This window comes from Brienomyrus brachyistius, chromosome 4 (genome assembly GCF_023856365.1).
Source record: "Brienomyrus brachyistius isolate T26 chromosome 4, BBRACH_0.4, whole genome shotgun sequence".
NCBI lineage: Eukaryota > Metazoa > Chordata > Actinopteri > Osteoglossiformes > Mormyridae > Brienomyrus > Brienomyrus brachyistius.
The window spans coordinates 9,627,374-9,646,867 of record NC_064536.1 but is presented as its reverse complement, the minus strand read 5'-3'; the positions used below and the strand labels follow the sequence as shown (position 1 = coordinate 9,646,867).

Here is a 19,494-nt window from a genome sequence, read left to right as displayed (position 1 = left end):
ACGTGGATGCGACTTCTGACTCTAATGTGATGTGGGAGACCTTCTGTGATAAGAGCCTGAAGGTTACTGATGGTTGTGTTGGTGTTGCCAGTGTTCCCAGAAGGAGGTGTTTCATCTCCCAAGGCACCCTGGATATTATCGAGAGGAGTCACAGCGCATGGCCTGAAGGCAATTCTGGTCTGTACCGGGAACTGAGAAGGACAACTGTGAGGGCTCTGAGGGCAGATAAGGAGGTGCTTGTTAGAGGAATCTGTGAGCAAGTGACACACCATCTATGGTTCAACGATCCATGTCCTGCTCACAGAGGAATTGAAGCATTGCTCACATCCGAATCTTTTCCCTGGAGAGTCACAGTCAGGCTGGGTGATAGAACAGAGCTTATGTATGATACTGCAGTTGTGACTGGATAGGCTACTTTGAGCTGATCCTTCAGCTAGGACATTGGATATCTCTGGTTTCACAGTTCATGAGGCTGATACTCCAGTTAGCTATGAACCACCCAATCTCACCAAGATTGCACAGATGGTGAATCAGCTGGAGGTAGAGAAGGCTGCAGCGATCTGTGCTTTCTTTGGTGAACTTCTCCAAGCTAGTGGTAAGGCTGTCCTCCTGGCATTGCAAGTAATCTTTGTTTCCATTTGGGAGATGGGCGTTATCCCAACTGACTGGAAAACAGGACTTGTTGTCCCTTTCAGGAAAGGGAAGGGTGATCGCCTGGATTTTGGCAACTACAGGGGGATAACACTGCTCTCAGTGCCTGCCGGGTAAGGTCCTTGCTAGGGTCATCCCCAACAGGATCCGTGATCACTTGCTTACCTGCCAGTGACCAGAGCAGTCTAATTTTACACATAAGAAGTGTACCATTGATTGCATCCCGGCACTAGGATTCTCATCGAGCGCAAGCACAAATTTCAGCAGCGTATCCTCCAGCCTTTGTCGATTTTCATGAAGAATTTCACTCAGTTGATCGAGCTGCCCTGTGGGACATCCTGAGACTTTGTGGGATCCCCTTAAAGTTGCTGGAAGTCATGGCCAACCTGTACACTGGTACTGTGAGTGCTGTGCGAAGTGGAGGCAGAACCTCTGAATCCTTCCCAGTTGATTCTGAGGTTCATCAGGGGTGTGTTCTTGCTTCTACTATGTTAAATGCTTGCATGGACTGGGTGTTGGGCAAGGTCATGGTGTCTAGCGGCTTTGAGGCATCTGTTGGTACATACTACATAATACTTTGCCAATAATGCTGTGATCTTCACAGAGTAAATGGAGGTTCTGATTGGGGCTCTTGAGAGACTGAGCAAGCAGTCTTCAGTGTCTGGGCTTGCGAGTGTCCTGGATAAAAACCAAGACCCAAGCCTTTAATGACCTCTTAGGCACAGCCATCGACAATGTGTCTGTCTGCAGAAAGAATGTCAACCGCGTCAAGAAGTACACTTACCTCGACAGTGACATTCATGTCTCTGGTGACTCTTCCTATAAAGTCAGTATATAGACTGGGAGAGAATGGGGAGTCAGAAGGCCGCTGGAATGGGGTGTGTGGTGTTCCCAATTTCTTTTTAAGAGGATTAAAGTCTAAGTCTTTAGAGTCCTGGTGCTCCCTGTCTTGCTGTATGGTTGTGAGACAAGGACACTATCCAGTGAGCTGGGAAGAAGACTGGACTCCTTCAGTACTGTGTCTCTTCGAAGAATCCTTGGGTACCACTGGCTTGACTTTATGTCAAATGAGCGGTTGCTCATGGAGTTCCAAATGAGGCACGTTACCTACATCGTGAGGGAGCATCAATTACAGTATTATGGCCACATGGTGCGATTCCCTGAGGGTGATCCGGTTTGCAGGATCCTCATTTCTGAGGACCCGAGCAGCTAGACCAGGCCGAAGGGACACCCATGTAACTCCTGACTGTGGTAGATAGACAGCCATTTTTGGAGGGTGGGACTGAACCATGTGTGGACCATGGGAGGTCGCCAACCAGGATCCCGAGGTGTTTCGTCGTGTGGTGGGTGTGGCAACAAGCTGTACCAGTGCATGCTCCCCAACCTGACTTGGAAAATTAGGCCACCTGGTTTAAATGTTGAACATGAAGATCCAAGGATATTGGTATCGATGTGTTGATGCCATGTCTCTAAGAGATTAAAGAAGTTTTATCTGGTTCCATTTACTATTTGTTTTATCATAGTAATGACACTCTATAGTAGGTGCTACAGTAAATCATTAAGTTTGTAAATACATGGTATAACGTGGCCTTAAACGCTTCATACATTTTTGTGGCATCTTTTAAAATAGGAGAGGACCAGCCACACCAGTTTAACCTTCAACAAAGGTTCTCCATGAGACACACGGACAGATGAGCGCAAGCTCAGGGGTCGGGGGGTCACAGTGATAGTCAGCCAGCAGGCAGTGCCCCTGGAGCTGGAGGTCAAAGGCCCAAAAACTGGGTTCAAACCCACCACCCTCTGTGTGAACCTCTGTTAGTCTGTATTGGTGTCCTTTATCATTAGTATGTTTTAGGGATGAACTACAAAAACTCTTGCTATCAATTTTGTGGCTATATTGTGTTTTTGTTACAAAAGGTGAACTTGGTGTTCTATTAGATGTTAGAAAATATGCACCAATACTAAGAAAACAAATTCCTAGTAACATTCTGATTCAGATGCATTAAAGGTCATGCATTAAGGAATGTTATATTAGGAACAGGGTTCCCAACTCATGGATCTGGAGTGACTCATATGCTCACGCAAGAAATCTTACAGCAAATATGACCTAAAATTAGCTAGATGAAAAGCATTGTGGTAGTTAGCAAACCCTACAGACTATTTACAAGGTAATAGAACTGTTACATGCATGTATATGCATGTGCATGTGTGTGCAGACTTGTCTCAAACTACAAATCTCAAGCTAGCCAGCTGGCCAAAGTTGGCAACCCTGCAGGAAATTGTACAGACTTTATTTCTCATGTAATTCCATCCTTTAAATGTATCCAAGTAATATATTCAGTTCCCGGCATGGTGGTGCAGTGGTTAGCACTGTTGCCTCATACCTCTGGGACCCGGGTTCGAGTCTCCACCTTGGTCACACGTGCGTGGAGTTTGCATGTTCTCCCCATGTCGTCGTGGGGTTTCTTCTGGGTACTCTGGTTTCGTCCCACAGTCCAAAAACATGCTGAGGCTAATTGGAGTTACTAAATTGCCCGTAGGTGTGCATGTGTGAGTGAATGTTGTGTGAGTGTGCCCTGCGATGGACTGGCCCCCCATCCTGGGTTGTTCCCTGCCTCGTGCCCATTGCTTCTGGGATAGGCTTCGGACCCCCCACGACCCAGTAGGATAAGTGGTTTGGAAGATGGATGGATATTCAGTTCCACAAATATTGTTGCAATATTCATAACACTGAAAACTAGAATGCTTTTTAGCTAATTAATTTATACATTAATTGATTGGGATTAACAGCAAAAATTTCGCTCTAAAATATATTGAGATTATCTTAAATATTACATGGACTGTTAAAGCAAAGAGTATTTTAGATGTGTTTTTGTACATATTATTATGGCTTTGTGTACTTAACTGTCAGGTTATATATTTAATTATCTTCTATATTGTTATCGGTCAGTAGTAAAATATTCTTTTTAAATCTCGCCGTGTTTCGTTTCGTATTAATACACGCTTTCAGAGCCTTTAGAATGTTTTTGCAACAATAATACATGTTTTACAGTAGATGTTGAGCAACAATATTGATAAAATACAACTATTAAATATAGATTACAATAATAAGAATACACAAATACTGGAAACCGAAATAATGTAATAGAGACTCAAAAATGTCTATACTGGGATAGAGAGAAAACTAACCTTTTCAGGTTATTTTTTAATGCATTCGAGCATCATTGGTTCACTTCATTTACCGATGCCATCTCGTCCAATCCGAGTGAGACGCATTCATTAATCGTAGACTAAAACAACTCGCGAATGTAGCGATCATGTGACGGCGAAAGGGCATCACGGACAATGTAAACAACATGGCGTCGCGGGTAGGCAGTGCGGCCTTCGCTGGAGTATCTTGATAAGAAGAGCTGTTTTACGGAGCAGTAAACACTAACAGCGTTCTAATGCTGAGGAATAGCAATCGTTGATTCTAACCTGCCAGCTCATAATTTAATAAATTGAGACTTCGGGAGAAAACGCTACCGAAAAGAGCTGACACGACTGTTTACGCCAAATAAACACGGTAATTTCGGTTTTAACGGGTTGTTTGCTTTTTCATAGCGATATATCTTACGTGACGACGTTTGTTATTCGCAATTGTCACTATCTCTATATATTCGTACAGTGCGCTGCTTTTCCAGTTTTAGGTTAAGAAAATAGCTCGCTGTATAATACGAATCTGCCTAGTTTTATTAGACGGGTAACGTTTGACAGTAAAAATAAAAGCAGCAAAGGTTGATGACCCCATTATCTAATATGTCAGAGCTCCTTTGACTCAGTTTAATATTTTTTACACACGATCTGCATTATGCATGACCATCAGTGCCGTATTAGAATCAGTCTTTTAAGTAAAATGTATTTCCACATAGAAAACGAACTAAATTCAAGTCAGTCGTTAATAGAATTTGATACTGGCTTCTACGTGTGTGACCTATTTTGTCTTGGATAAGACAATAAAATAATACTAATAATAAGACAACGTCCAGAGTTTACACTTCAAATATGGAGCCCTCGTTATATTATGCATCATTTATTCATAATAATTATAACAATAATAATTATTATTATTTCAGTGAAGCATTAAATAAAAAGAAAATGACAAAAAGAACTCATCATTGTACTGGGTGTGCAGTGTATTTGTATGTGTTTCATTAGCTGAGTGCCCCGAGGCTGGCATCTGTCTCCCACATGTCTATGCTGCATGCAACCATTCCCAACCTAAAAGACATGTCATGCATTTTCCAACCTAAAAGAATATTTAAGTGCGTTTTGTGAAAGCCGCTTGAACTATATTTGATTCCTGAAAGGTTTTTGCTAAGTTGAAAACTGTCCAATGACTTTATTCACTCCTATACTATCCCACTCCTATAGCCTCTGTCTATGGGCTCTCGGTCCAGTTCTGGGATGTCCAGTCGTGGGTCCAGCGGCAACCCAGACCAGTCAGAAACAGGACCCAACCAGACCAACAACCAGCAGGGCCGCGGACAGGACGAGAGGCAGACAGACAGACAGTCAGCAGACGAAGAGGACGTCGATTTAGCTCAAGTGCTGGCGTACTTACTGAGGAGGTAAATGGCAGATCGTGACTCACTACCGCTCTGTGTTGACATGTTGTAATGTCTGCCAATCTATTGCTGACAAACTCCACAGTCTTCGTTTCATGTTGGTAACATATTCTGTGCATCCTCTGAGATACTTAGCTAATACTCTGGTAATAGATCATGAGTGTTCATGCTTTATGGCTGAATACAGACTGCTTACCTATTGTAGCTGACTGCCATTGGGCGTGCATGCATCAGTTGTTCAATTCATATCTCTTATACACCTCCATAAGAGTGTCTTTAAAAGTGCATTGGATTTGCAAGACTTTAATTTTGTCATTAAATGTATGTTTGTTGTCATTTAATTGGAGGGGCCAGGTGCGTCTGGTCCATGGGGGTGGAGCAACAGGACTGCAGCTGGTCCAATCGTATTCTGACTCTGATGAAGATAGCGATGGTGCCTGGGAAGGGCGCCTAGGAGACCGCTACAACCCCCCTGGTAACCATAACTGATAAGACGATAAGTCAGTTTGTACATACATTGTGACAGTTTTGTCCTTATGCACCAAAAAAGAGAAGGTGATTATACCCTTAAACTTCTTTGAGCATTTTTATGGATTTTTATGCACCTGTGGGCCTTCCTTGCCTTGCCAGTGGACTCCCAGCCTGACACCCAGGATGTTGATCGGAGCGAGATCCGAACTCAGATCCTCCTGGCCACTGCCTCCTCAGGTCATAAGGGTGCCAAGAGCTTCACCCATATGTTGAGAGAGGTGAGAAGACAGGGGTCTGCTACATATCCACCGGCAGCCTTTTTTTTTTTTTTTTTTAACCGATTAATCTTGGCTGGTTGTAGAAGCTCCTCCAGGTTGAGTCCAGTTATTTAATTTCAGAGGGAACAGGGCCGATGTCTGGGCTCCAGTTTTTCTCATGGGGAGTGCAGCCGCATCCGCTCGCAGTGAGTACATGTCATGGCACGTTAGCACACTCTACAATCCCACCATCCGCTGCTCCATGCCTGTGGGTGGGGTAACTTTGAGTCACAAAGTGCACACAGCTAGGCCATGTGTGTAATTTGTTTCTAAAGTTTTAAATCCTCCTTCTCGTCTTTTATATTTGTTCATGTGGAAGGCCAGCTGTGTGTAATTCCAGGATTACGTTAGCTGGTGAACTTTTTTTAAAAAAAATCACGTTCAGCTGAAATACCTTTGGCAAACCACACATTAAAGTAAGCAAGAAATTTTTTGTCTGGGAATGATAAACATTTCATAATTACCCATGGGGCATTTCCTGTCTGAGGTAAAGCAATTAGGTGTCGGTATTTAGTTTACACCATCTTGTGTCTAAGATGATCAATCCAGTCCAATTTGTGAGTGTCAGAGTAGTAAGAACAGATTATTCTATTCTATTCTGCACATGCATCTCTGAAATTATTTATCCCTGCAACACATTGCAGATTAATGGAATGCATTTTTATAATTATGTTTGATTCTGCTGTTGTTGACATCGCCATTTGCCATTTTGAATGGAGCTGCAGTGGTACAAGGTGTAGGCCTTGATGTGTTTTGTATGCCATTATCACCACACAAGTTTCCTGCCCAACCACGTGGTCCTGAAGGAGACCTATCATCAGAAGGCCTTCTGTGGAGTGTACAGTGAGGATGGCAACATGTTCCTCTCAGCTTGCCAGGGTAATTAGACATGCCATTTGTAGTCTGGTGAATTTTTCATGTTACCATGATACACAGGATTTTTATTTCATATAGGTTTCTAATTTACTGCCCATGTTTGGAAGAACCTGACCTGGTACCTCTTTGCTCTCCTTTCTCAGACCAGAACATCCGCCTGTACGACACCAGCAGGGGGCGCTTTGACCTGAAGCGCACAGTGAGGGCACGGGATGTGGGCTGGAGTGTGCTGGATGTCTGTTTTACCCCTGACGCGAACTGTGTGCTCTATTCCAGCTGGTCTGATTACAGTAAGCAAGGGGACCTCAGTCGCCCAAGTCACATGGTCGCAGTTACCCAATGACATGATGGCCACATATTAAAAATTAAGAACAATATCATGGTCTGTATTTAAATGAAAGCTATACCTGTCATTTATTTGGATATTCAGGTCTGTCAATAATATTGAGTCAAAACTGGATTTAATATGTGACGCTATAGCACTTCTTATTTGACCGAGGTTGTTTACTCTGGAAAGACCCCCACTCAGTCTGGCTACGATGTATTTGGAAGCTAATGACTTTAGCTCATTATGCTATTTGTTTATACAAGTATCTGTAGAAATGTAGGGGAAATGTTTAGTTAGATTAAGTGTCTTCAGTGACCAGAATTGTAATCCAGTCCTTCGTTTACATTAAAGTGTGTGTGTAAGGCAGATACTTTTGGGTGGGGCGGTGCTCTTCGAACAACAGCTGTGTTGAGTCTCTCTCCCCCCTCTCCCCTTGTAGTTCATGTTTGCAGTATAGGTGGAGACAATGAGACACACACCGCTCTGGATCTCAAGTTAGTGCCTCTTCGTGAGCTGTTACACCTTCGAACTCTGCAGCTAGTCACATGCAGCTTTTTGCTTCCCACTCATTTCATAGTTTAGCCGAGGTCCAAAAGCAGTTTATGCATTTAACATGTATAGCACATGATATTTCACTGGGAGACCTTCAGGTTAAGTTCCTTGCTCAAGGGCACAAAGCAGATCCGCTGGGATTTGAACCAGCACACGTACGGTTATATGTGGAGCTGAGACAATGTCCTTTAGGAAGTGGGGGGTGTAAACCCCCTGCAGCGCGTGCTGCCCACACGTGACACTGGCTGGGGGCAGTTTGCTTCACGGTCATGCTTGCATTCCATGAAAGAAGTTCCACGTCCGCATGCCAGCAGAAGCTGGCTCCCATTCGAGGAACGCCTTGTCACTCCAGCTTTCTGTCGCTCCCTCAGCCCAGAGGGGAGGAGATTCTGCGTGTTCTCCTTGGCAGCATCCTCAGATGGAAAGGAGGTCTTGGGCGGGTGAGTGCTCTTCTTATAAAAGTTCAGGGCTCTATACATGAGGAATAATCGCTTTTCCCTTAACTCATGAAGATGAGGAGGGTCCACAGGAATTCATCCTTTGCATATATCCATCCTCTAACCATTTGTCCTGTCAGGGTAGCCTGTAGCCTGTCTCACAAGGCATGGAGTACACCCTGGATGGGATGCCAGTCCATCACAGGGCCCATACACACACACAGACACACGCACACACTACGGGCTCTGATAAACCTAACTGCATGACTTTGCACTGTGAGAGGAAACGTGCCCAGACGTAATGTGCACAACACATGGCAAGCATACACAGTAACAGAGCAGGGGTCTGAATTCCCAGCTCTGGGGGTATGAAGCCTTAGCCCTCGAGCTGCAGCCTTAACCCCTGAGCTGCAGCGCCTCTCTTTTCAAAATGTATTGTCAACGCTTTGGTGCTGCCCACGGCTGGTCATGTGGAGCTGCGGAAGGCATCTGCCAGCTGTTGCACTCTTTCTTGTGGGCACCTTCAGCACCTGTCTCTCATTGTTCCTCAGAGCGAATGATGGCTGCCTTTACGTGTTTGACCGTGAGCTAAACAGGAGGACACTCAAGGTTGGTTGCTGGGGGATTCCCCCATCCCCTCACCCCGCCCACTAGGGTGTCTTCTTGCCATCAGACCCTTAATTCCCTCAGCGTCTGCACCTGACACGCATGTCATCTTCCACTGACAGTTAGACAGTGTGGAATATTTTAACCAAGTGAACTTTATTTTCTGTAACAAAACATTTAGGCATGCATTTGCTAAAAGTGTGTTAACATATATTCTGCCGTAGTCTGTTATCTAGTGCCAGGTGGTTGCACATCTTATTTTGGACCAAATCAACCAATGCAAAATATATTTATTATTTACTGCTCGCATATAAATTTTAGCTTTTGTGTTCAATATATGGCATTCCAATGTTAAAAATAAATCAGGAAAATGCATGACCCTATATGGTTTAAAATTAAATTTTGTATTCTGAAAAAAGACAACGCGAGTTTTTCTTAGTCATCATGTTCTCCACAGAATCAGGGAAAATAAAAGCTTGCTGATTTTATATCTAGACTTATCATTAATATTAAGCTACCGGGTCCAATTATAGTAGCAGCACTGTGAGTGTAACAGCATGTAGACCATATCTGTGACGGCGCCCCCTGGGCTTTGAGTCGGCGTGCTGCAAGCTCACCGTCCACCTGTACGCCCCTCTCAGATTGACGCCCACGAGGACGACGTAAACGCCGTGGCGTTCGCTGACACCTCGTCTCAGCTGCTGTTCTCGGGCAGCGACGACGCCCTGTGCAAGGCGTGGGATCGGCGCATGCTCCGGGAGGACCGGCCACAGCCGGTGGGGCACCTGGCCGGGCACAGGGACGGCATCACGTTCATTCACAGCAAGGTGAGCCTGCACCCCTGCAGTGCTCTGTCACATGCGCCTCTTCACTACCTCATTCACCCTTATATGGAGACACTGATAAATGTTTGCCTATTTATGCACTTAATACTTCAATGGAGCAGGGTAACTTAAGGATAGATACTGCGCTTTAATGCAGTTAAGGATAGGCACCATTCTTTAACACATTTAGCGTTAAGCACCATGCTTTGACACACTTTAGGATAGACACCGCGCTTTGATGCACCTTAGGATAGGCACTGTGCTTTGGCACATTTTAGGGTAGCCACTGTGCTCTGGGTAGACACCATACTTTTATGCATTTAAGGATAGGTACCGGTCTTTGATGCACTTCAGGATAGGCACTGGACTTTGACATACTTGAGAATAGACACTTTGCTTTAGATAGGCACTGCACTTTGATGCACTTTAAAATAGGCACCGCGCTTTGGATAGGCACCGCGCTTTGGATAGGCACCGCGCTTTGGATAGGCACCGCGCTTTGATACACTTTAGGAGAAGCACTGTGCCTTAGATAGGCACCGCGCTTTGGATAGGCACCGCGCTTTGGATAGGCACCGCGCTTTGGATAGGCATCGCGCTTTGATACACTTTAGCACAAGCACTGTGCTTTGGATAGGCACCGCGCTTTGGATAGGCACCGCGCTTTGGATAGGCATCGCGCTTTGATACACTTTAGCACAAGCACTGTGCTTTGGATAGGCACCGCGCTTTGGATAGGCACCGCGCTTTGATACACTTTAGGACAAGCACTGTGCCTTAGATAGGCACCGCGCTTTGGATAGGCACCGCGCTTTGATACACTTTAGGACAAGCACTGTGCCTTAGATAGGCACCGCGCTTTGGATAGGCACCGCGCTTTGTATAGGCACCGCGCTTTGATACACTTTAGCACAAGCACTGCGCTTTGGATAGGCACCGCGCTTTGGATAGGCACCGCGCTTTGGATAGGCACCGCGCTTTGGATAGGCACCGCGCTTTGGATAGGCACTGCGCTGTGATACACTTTAGGACAAGCACTGTGCCTTAGATAGGCACCGCGCTTTGTATAGGCACCCTGCTTTGGATAGGCACCCCGCTTTGGATAGGCACCGCGCTTTGTATAGGCACCGCTCTTTGGATAGGCACCATGCTTTGGATAGGCACCGCGCTTTGGATGGGCACCGCGCTTTGGATGGGCACCGCGCTTTGGATGGGCACCGCGCTTTGGATGGGCACCGCGCTTTGGATGGGCACCGCGCTTTGGATAGGCACCGCGCTTTGGATAGGCACCGCGCTTTGGATAGGCACCGCGCTTTAGATAGGCACTGCACTTTGATGCACTTTAAAATAGGCACCGCGCTTTGTATAGGCACCGCGCTTTGGATAGGCACCGCGCTTTGGATAGGCACCGCGCTTTGGATAGGCACCGCACTTCGGATAGGCACCGCGCTTTGGATAGGCACTGTGCTTGGATGCACATTAGGACAGGCACCATCCTTTGACCACTAGCAGCCTGCCTCTGGGGTAACCTTAATCCTACATACCCGTGTCGTTACGGTGGCAGTTTGAAACTGCTAATAAGTTTTTGTGACTTTACTTATTCAGTCATATGTGGAACAGCAGGATACACAGTACATGGGTACTTTGGAAACAAACTGAACACGCCCCTTATCCCTACCAGGGAGATGCCCGATACCTCATCAGCAACTCTAAAGATCAGTCCATCAAGCTGTGGGACGTGAGGAAATTCTCCCCCAAGGAAGGGCTGGCTGCCTCCAGGCTGGCTGTCACCCAGCAGAACTGGGACTACCGTTGGCAGCAGGTCCCTCAGAGAGGTGTGAACAGTGATGGTTGGGGGGGGGGGGGCAGGCAGAGGTGTGTGCAAGACGGTGTGACATCACAGTTCAAAAGCACTCTCACACAGTTTTCACCTGCCTCACTTCCATGTGGTTTACTCTTTTTGCCTTTTTATCATTTTCTATCTACTAATACTTGTACAAGTGGGACTCAGACCTTAGTGGCTATGCCTTCTGAATTGCCCTGCTCCTTGTGCTTACTGTCATTTGCCCTGCCCGCATATCAGTCATACAGGCCACTCTTATACCCCGTTTCCACCAACTCTGTGCCGGGTTTCTGGTTCTGGGAACTGGTTCCGTACGTTTCCACAACAAAAGTCTGGCTCAGGGCCAGAAAAGCAGGTCCAGCACGGCACCGCAGAAAAGCTGGTCTCAGAATTTGGAACTGTAACGTCAGCGAAAGTGGAATGGGCTATCGCGTCCAAATCTACAGCCAGAAAATTCAACCAATAACCGATACAGTTTTGTCAAATATCGCTGGTGCCAGCTGTAAAGCAGTAAAACAACTTGCCAGCTTATTAGCGGGATAACGTTTTTTTGTTTTTTTTTAATTCTGTGGCCAAATTTAGTAATAAATTATAAACATGTTACAGGTTGAATAAGTAAAGTATTCTGGTGCTTGAGTGGGGAGGAAATCATGAGGCAGACAGCGAAGTTAAGTTTGTAGCAGACTCTGTTATTGCGTGATCCATAAAAGGACAGCGGTAAAAGCTCAGTCACAGACCCAGGAGAAATACAGCCTTTAAGGAGACACAAGTGGATACAGGCGATAGAGACAGAGCGCAGTGAGTCATACTCTGAAAATCGAGACTTTAAAGATTCGTCTTTTTTCAGTTCGGCAGCTTATGAAAACTTAAAATCCAAAACCGGTCAAAATAAATCCAAATAATGGAACAGATTTGGACCTTTGCTTTACTCTCACTTCCGCCTACGTAATGTTTCCGTGCTGTTCTTTTTTGAAACCGGTGGAAACGCAGGCAGGTTCTCAAAAGGCGGCAAGCAAGAACCAGCTCAGCACCGGCACCAGCACTGTGTTGGTGGAAACAAGGTAGAGAGTGAAGGGAAGCTGATCAGGTGTCATCCTAAAGCTGCAGGCGGGCTGCTCAGGTTTGTGAGCATTGTCTTCGGCTCCTCACCTTGACGACATCTTTCCCCCTCAGCCTTGAAGAGGCACAAGCTGACGGGGGACACCTCAGTGATGACGTACCGGGGCCACGGCGTCCTGCACACCCTCATCCGCTGCCGCTTCTCCCCTGAGTTCAGCACGGGCCAGAAGTTCATCTACAGTGGCTGCTCCACGGGGAGAATCGTCAGTAAGTCTTCATGCATGTCTGCGTGTCAGGCAGCAGTGGGGGGTTACCGCCCCCCATGCTCTTTCACCCTTACATGAGGTTCTACACTTTGACTGCTTTTATTATGGATTTTCTCTTTTAATGTCACATAGAGAACCTTTGCATATTCCTGTATTGGTGTATTGGCTCACACCTTCATCGTTGGGTCTGATCAGTGTGTTTCCTCCTACATTCCAAAATGCACAGGTGTTTCTAAATCACCTTTAGTTCATCAATTCTATTTCCATATCCTGTGCTTCTGGGATAAGCTCCAAGCTTGCGACCCTCTATTGAAAGAGGTTTATAGGAAAGATTAATATTTCCCTGCTGTCCTGCACGGTGCTATCTGTTAGTCTTTGCCTGTATCACTATATCCCCTCTCCCTTCTCGCGCAGTTTATGACGTGCTGACGGGCAGCGTGGTGTCCAGGCTGTCTGATCATGGCGCCTGCGTGAGAGACGTCAGCTGGCACCCGTACCAGGACAATATCGTCAGCAGCTCTGTGAGTGCCCTGGCGCCACTGCCGTTTTCCCTGCAGCTTCCGTCTCTGCACCTGTCAGTGCTGAGCGGGACCCGAGGCTGTGCCAGAGTCTGTCTGCGTGTGCAGGACCCCCCAGGCGAAGCCAGGATCTGTCTGTCTGTGCGGGACCCCCTAGGCTGTGCCAGAGACTGCCTGTGTGTGTGGGACCCCCCAGCCTGATCCAGGATCTGTGTGTGTGTGTGTGTGTGTGTGTGTGTGTGTGTGTGTGTGTGTGACCCCCCCCCAGCCTGTGCCAGGGTCTGTCTGTGTGTGTGGGACCCCCAGACTGTACCAGGGTCTGTCTGTGTGTGCGGGACCCCCTAACCTGATCCAGCATCTGTGTGTGTGTGTGTGTCTGTGGGGACCCCCCCCCAGCCTGTGCCAGAGACTGCCTATGTGTATGGGACCCCCCCAGCTTGTGCCAGGGTCTATGTGTGTGTACGGGACCCCCACAGCCTGCGCCAGGGTCTGTCTATGTATGTGGGACCCCTAGGCTGTACCTGGATCAGTCTGTGTGTGCATCTTATTCTCCTGGTGAAGTGACATGTTCCTGTGGTGTCTCCTCCTTTCTCGCAGTGGGACGGAGGGGTGCGGCTGTGGGAACACAGGCAGACTCACCCACTAGATGAGGAGAGGCTCCGGGATCGAGTGATTGACAGGAAAAGGAATTAGTCCCCCTAGTGACTGTCTATCCTGTGACAGCCATGATCACATCTGTAATTGCTAATTAGCAGGCGGCACATGGTTTCAGGCTCTGCAGCGGTGGCAGTCTATAGGTATTCTCTCCTTTTGTAAGATAAAATAGCGGATTGCTGGCCACAGCTGTGGCTTCCTGATTCGCCAGCTGTGAACAGGAGCACATAACTATGCAGCACTTCAGCAAAGCCAGGCGTGTATATATGTTCCAGACTTAGCATATTCATTTTAGTCTGTGATCACTTTTGTTGCTTTGTGTGAAAGCAGCAGCCAAATGCAGAATATTACAGCTACCGAGAAGATTTGAGCAATGTGCACAGGATCAAGAAAGGTATTATTTCAATTAATCTGATCTTTTAAATAAAATATTTTGTAAACAAATGTGAAAATAAATTCCATCTATAAGAACAAATGTCTCTCTGCAGGTTAAGATTGAGCGTGGGGGATGGGGGAAAAATGTGTGTGGGCGTGTTCATCATTGTCTTTCCCTTGAAACAAAATTTCCACTAATAAAATCACTTTAATTTACACTTTGGTATGAGAATTTTGTGTTTGACTGCTTTTGTGTGTGTGTGTTTTTTTAAATTAGTTAAAATTTCACAGTCTTTAATGAACTGTAACCATGTTACTTTTGTACAGCATCCAAAATAATTATTTGAATAGACCTACTTGTGAATTGATTTGGAGAAAGACATTTCCCTCTAGAGTTAGTTAAGGAAACAGTTTCTTTAATGTTTCGGATCAAAGGAAAAGAAGTTCAAAATGGGATGTCTGCCACATAATATTTTCCTTTCCATTTAATTAAGGTTTGGGGTGTGTTTAGTGCAAAAACTGCATGATGGGATTGGTGCTTATGCTGAAGAATTAATAGGTGATTGTGCAGATACCTCAACTTGAACGTTTCAGAAAATGGCATCCTTTTTGAGGATGAGGGGTGTTTTTCCAGTATACACTACATGGACAAAAGTATTGGGACATCAGGCTATTACACCCACAGGAACTTTTATAACATTACATTCTAAATCAACAGGCATTAATGTTGAGTTGGTCTCCCCTTTGCAGCTATAACAGCTGCCACTCTTCTGGGAAAGTTTTCCACAAGAGTTAGGCGTGTCTGTGGGTTTTTTTGCCCATTCATCTAGAAAAACATTGGTGAGGTCGGGTACTGATGTTGGATTTGACTGACTGCCTGGCCAAGACATTTTGGACAATTCTATGCTTCCAACTTCCAACAGTTTGGGGAAGGCCCTTTTCTGTTCCAGCATGACTGTGCGCCAGTGCACAAAGCAAGGTTCATAACATGACTGACTCGCAGAGCCCTGACCACAACCCCATCAAACACCTTTGGTATGAACTAGAACAGAGTTTGCAAACCAGGCCTTCACCTCAAACATCAGTGTCTAACCTCACAAATGTTCTTCAGGATGAATGGGCTAAAATTCCGAAGACGCATTCTAAAATCTTGTGGAAAGCCTTCCCAGAAGAGTGGCAGCTGCAAAGGGTGGGAATAACTCCATATTGATGGGTATGGATTTAGAATGGGGTAAAATTTGTTGTCCATACAGTGTATATACTTGACCATACTTGTGTTCTCACACACCCATGTTACATGATCTTCCACTGCCAAGGACCAGTTCCGATACAAAGAACAGTAGTACAGAGGACGGTAAAAATCCCTGAATGTTGTTCTTGTGAGGGGTGTCCCTTCCAAATATCAAGGATGTACCAGTTGCACCCCTGCTAAATGAGAACAATCCCATCGTTCATTACGTCTCCAGTTTGTTTTTGGGAGACAAGTTGGCAAGATCGTTCTTGTCAAACCCGTAAGTATAATCTTTGCGTATTTGGTACTGTAAAGCACCCAAGATATTGGGGGGGGCTTTCCAGGCTTTCTCCCTGATTATGCTTCCTGTATGCCTAGCTGGAGCCTCTGTCTCCACACCCGAGATACTGACTGGAAACATGGAGAGCGCCACCATCAGGATGGGAGGGCGATGGGGGGGGGGGGGAGGCAGCTGCTGGATGGGGAGGGGGTGGATATAGAGTGGTTGAGATAGGCCCCCGATCCCCTTAGAAACCAGCCACGAGGTTCCACTGTAATGGCGGAGGACAAAGGCACAGATGGCAGGAGCGTGATGAAGCTGACATGTGAGGGGAAGGCCGTGCACCCCCCCCCCCCCCCGAGATTGACAGAAACAGGCTTCGACACCAACAGCTGAGGCTAAAATTGGAGCGGGTACAGCTAAAAATATACGGAGGGGGGCTTATTTAGAATCCCGTCGACATTACAGCACGGCAACAGAATACAGCTGATCAGCTCGGTTTCTGTCTGACTCTAAGTGCTCCTATATCCATTCAGGAATGCTTTGTGATTTCGCACTTAAAAGCATTCGGGAACGAAATGCGAAATGACACGAGTCGCTTAATAAAAATGAACATTGGTCTTGCATGGCCAATTGGATGGAGCTGTACCCTACAACTGATTTTAATTTGCCAGCCGTTCAGCTAGCCTTGATATCCACCCTCCCCCAGTAACTGAAACCAGTCACTGGTGCCCTATTTAAATATCTTTTTGCATTCTTCCCCAGAATCAATTAGCCATTGTTTTTTTGGAATGAATTATAGCTCATCTGAAACTAATCGCCCTTCAACGCAACAGAAAAAAAAAAAGTACTGTAAGAGCGTTCGCACAATGGAAGTTCAGTACACAAAGTGTGGCGCATTGCGGCGGAGGACAGGAAGCGACCGTTTATTATGCAGCATGTGAGTCAGTCGATCTCGCACAGGTTGGTGTGGGCGCAGGATTTCTGTTAAGTGTGTAACACCATAGAACATTAGAACGTCGCCAGAACTTTATTTAACGTTGGCAGCTCTACTGCAGTCTTTATTCAAACGGACATCGCTGCACGTTGAAGATTTGTTTGATTGGCTTGCTGCATCCGTTCTATGCCTTCCTTTGCTGGCCTAGACCATGTGGCATATATATTTGTATGTGTATTGTGTGTGTGTGTGTGTGTGTGTGTGTGTGTGTGTGTGTGTGTATGGGTGTATGTATCACACATGCAGTCATGTAAGGAGGAAATGATACCTTGTGAAAAGGCACTGAGGATTGTGTACGGGCACACGTACACCCCATCACCTTTCAGCTTTTTAAAGGGGCAATGTGACACTCGCTCTGGGAACATGTCTTTTTCTGTAACTCCCTGTCAGGGGAATGGGTGGAGCTGAGACTGTGGGAGGGGCAGAGGGTCCTTTTTTTTTATAACCTCCGAATTGCTGCAAGAGTAAAAGAGAGAGGGGTGAGGGGGATCAAGGAAGCCCAGCAGTGCGCCGGGCAACGCCGTTGTCATTTGGTTGGGTACGTGGAGTGCTGGTGAGAGGGTTGCAAAGTGCCAAAAAGGAACTGACGTGGATAGAAGTGCAGGGAGTTTGCTGAGAGACTGGAAAAGGAGAGGGGCAACCTGGAGGAGAGAGCAGAGGCTGCACCTTGTAGGAATACCATGTGACCAGACGCGACATGCATCTGGGATAAAAGAGGCTCGGCACCGGACCCTTGTTCTGCGAGCGACGACTGGCTTCTGGGCTCACTGACCTGTGCATCACCAGTCTGCAAGGTCATTGAGCTTTGAATCAGTAAGGCGATCAATCTTCTGAGCAACGTTCAAGCACCCTTTCCATTCCTTCCAAAGTGGAAGACTTAATATTACAACAAAGGCATTGTTTTATATGATACAGATTGTTGCATTACTCAAATACCTTTTTGTTGGATTATCACCAGTGGGTTACAAGACAACAAGAGAAAAAAACTTTGGACTTCTGAGACGTCTGAGTTGTTCAGAGACACACACCCCCCCCTGAATCCGTGCCTTTGAAAGGCAGGATCTGTCTTCAGATGTTGCTGAACTCGGTGTTAGTGGCGGTGACTGACCTCGCCGCCAGACTGCTGGGTAATGCCACCTTCAGGCGGCATTTCCACTTGCTGCTGTCGGGCCTGGTTGTATTTGGACCAGCCCTGAGCTTGTGGGTCTCACAGTACAGCGTATTTGCCAAGAAGAGTCACTTCCTGTACAGGTGAGACCCGACCGCTCGCATGCTGCCATGCTCCCTCTCTCTTCACGCTGATGTTGAGTATTCAGCCTGCCCTGTCCTTCTCTCCCGTCAGGATGTTCCTGCGCTCCGGCTGGGGCTGGACCTGCGTCTTCACCGGCTCCTTCGTCTTCCTGCTCTCCTTCTCTGTGCGCCGCTCCCTTGTCATCTCCCTGCGCCACCTCTCCCGGCTGCTGGTGGCGGGCGTGCTGTGGGTCGGCTTCCGCCGCGTCATGTCCGTGCTGGAGAATGCCACAGGGAGCTGTTACGAGCCCCTCAGCACCCCTCCGGATGGGCACCTGACGCAGGGGGTGGTGGAGGCAGGGCAGCCGCTCCTGCTGCTGCGCCAGGGGGAGACCAAGGTCACCTGCCTCGGGGGCGGCATGCTGTGGCGCGGGTACGAGGTCTCAGAGGATGCCTTCTTGCTCTGCATGTGCTGCCTGCTCCTGGCAGAGGAGACCGCAGTCTTTGGGCCCTACCTGACCCTGGGTGGGCCCTCAGGAGCCCCTCTGCGCCTCCTTTTCCTCTTCTGTGTCCTCCTGCTAAGTCTTTGGATCTTCTTGCTTCTCTGCCTGCTGGCATACTTTCCACAATTCCCCACTCAGCTGGTAGGGGGCGCCTTGGGCTGTTTGAGCTGGAGGGGGCTGTACCAGGGCTGGTACCGCATGGGACCCAGCTGGTACTGTCCTGGACGCCCTGGAGTGGGCCTACTGACCAGCCAGGGTCGGAAACATGGACAGCAGTCAGATCCATACGGAGCAAACAAGGCGGAGTGGAATTAATGCAGGAAATGAAAGAAAGGGAAGCAAGGAATAGTCTGGACTAAATGCTGTTCGCATAGTGCATGTGTGCTGCAAAGTGTGATTACCAAAACAGGAATGACATGCTTGAAAGTATAATTTAAAAGGAATATCTTGGACATTCCTAATCTTCAATCCACGGTTTTTGTATATTTATTGTAATACGATCCACTGCACCATATAGCAAACAAATAAGGATTTTAAAGTAGTCTGGCCTTTAGCAGAAAGCATATGTTCCCTGCTGCGGCTGAGAAACCAGATGCAGACTGAGGGGATGAGACACGCATTCCTGCATTACCAGTGCTGAACATACAGGCCGAAATTCACACCGTCGTGTAAGAATGCCGAGGAGGCAGGTACTGACCATATAAAGTAAATGGGAGCGATTGGGAATGAAGAGTAGGCAGCCCCGTGTGAAACATTACAGACAGCTCCCTCAGACAGAGAACTGATCACCGTTAATGGAATCTGTACTGCACCCCCCTCCATTTACCGACATTAGCAGTCAGGTTAGCCACTGCTAGCCTGCTATTATT

The 19,494-nt window shown here is 47.0% G+C and overlaps 2 protein-coding genes across 2 annotated transcripts; both read left to right on the top strand.

The window, feature by feature from the left end:
• The first annotated feature begins 3,983 nt into the window (after positions 1-3,983).
• Positions 3,984-14,600, top strand: dcaf11 (ddb1 and cul4 associated factor 11). The gene is made up of 15 exons (XM_049011167.1): positions 3,984-4,216; positions 5,065-5,261; positions 5,606-5,733; positions 5,889-6,007; positions 6,128-6,192; positions 6,825-6,925; positions 7,066-7,212; positions 7,690-7,744; positions 8,174-8,242; positions 8,791-8,848; positions 9,487-9,672; positions 11,351-11,504; positions 12,686-12,838; positions 13,252-13,358; positions 13,953-14,600. Exons 2-15 carry the CDS (start codon positions 5,074-5,076, stop codon positions 14,046-14,048), a joined length of 1,626 nt encoding a protein of 541 aa, XP_048867124.1. The 5' UTR covers positions 3,984-4,216; positions 5,065-5,073; the 3' UTR covers positions 14,049-14,600.
• Positions 14,601-17,339: 2,739 nt separating this feature from the next.
• On the top strand, positions 17,340-19,093 carry LOC125740770 (fat storage-inducing transmembrane protein 1-like). Its single transcript, XM_049012420.1, has 2 exons — positions 17,340-18,143; positions 18,235-19,093. The coding sequence occupies exons 1-2, from the start codon at positions 17,965-17,967 to the stop codon at positions 18,938-18,940; spliced, it is 885 nt and encodes a 294-aa protein (XP_048868377.1). The 5' UTR covers positions 17,340-17,964; the 3' UTR covers positions 18,941-19,093.
• Positions 19,094-19,494: the final 401 nt, after the last annotated feature.

Excerpts from the sequence above, each read along its gene's own strand:
- LOC125740770 (XM_049012420.1), top strand. The coding sequence starts at position 17,965 with ATGTTGCTGAACTCGGTGTTAGTGGCGGTGACTGACCTCGCCGCCAGA. Across the intron at positions 18,144-18,234 it reads AAGAGTCACTTCCTGTACAG|GATGTTCCTGCGCTCCGGCT; the intron begins GTGAGACCCGAC and ends CTCTCCCGTCAG.
- dcaf11 (XM_049011167.1), top strand. The coding sequence starts at position 5,074 with ATGGGCTCTCGGTCCAGTTCTGGGATGTCCAGTCGTGGGTCCAGCGGC. Across the intron at positions 6,926-7,065 it reads GTTCCTCTCAGCTTGCCAGG|ACCAGAACATCCGCCTGTAC; the intron begins GTAATTAGACAT and ends CTCCTTTCTCAG. Across the intron at positions 13,359-13,952 it reads ACAATATCGTCAGCAGCTCT|TGGGACGGAGGGGTGCGGCT; the intron begins GTGAGTGCCCTG and ends CCTTTCTCGCAG.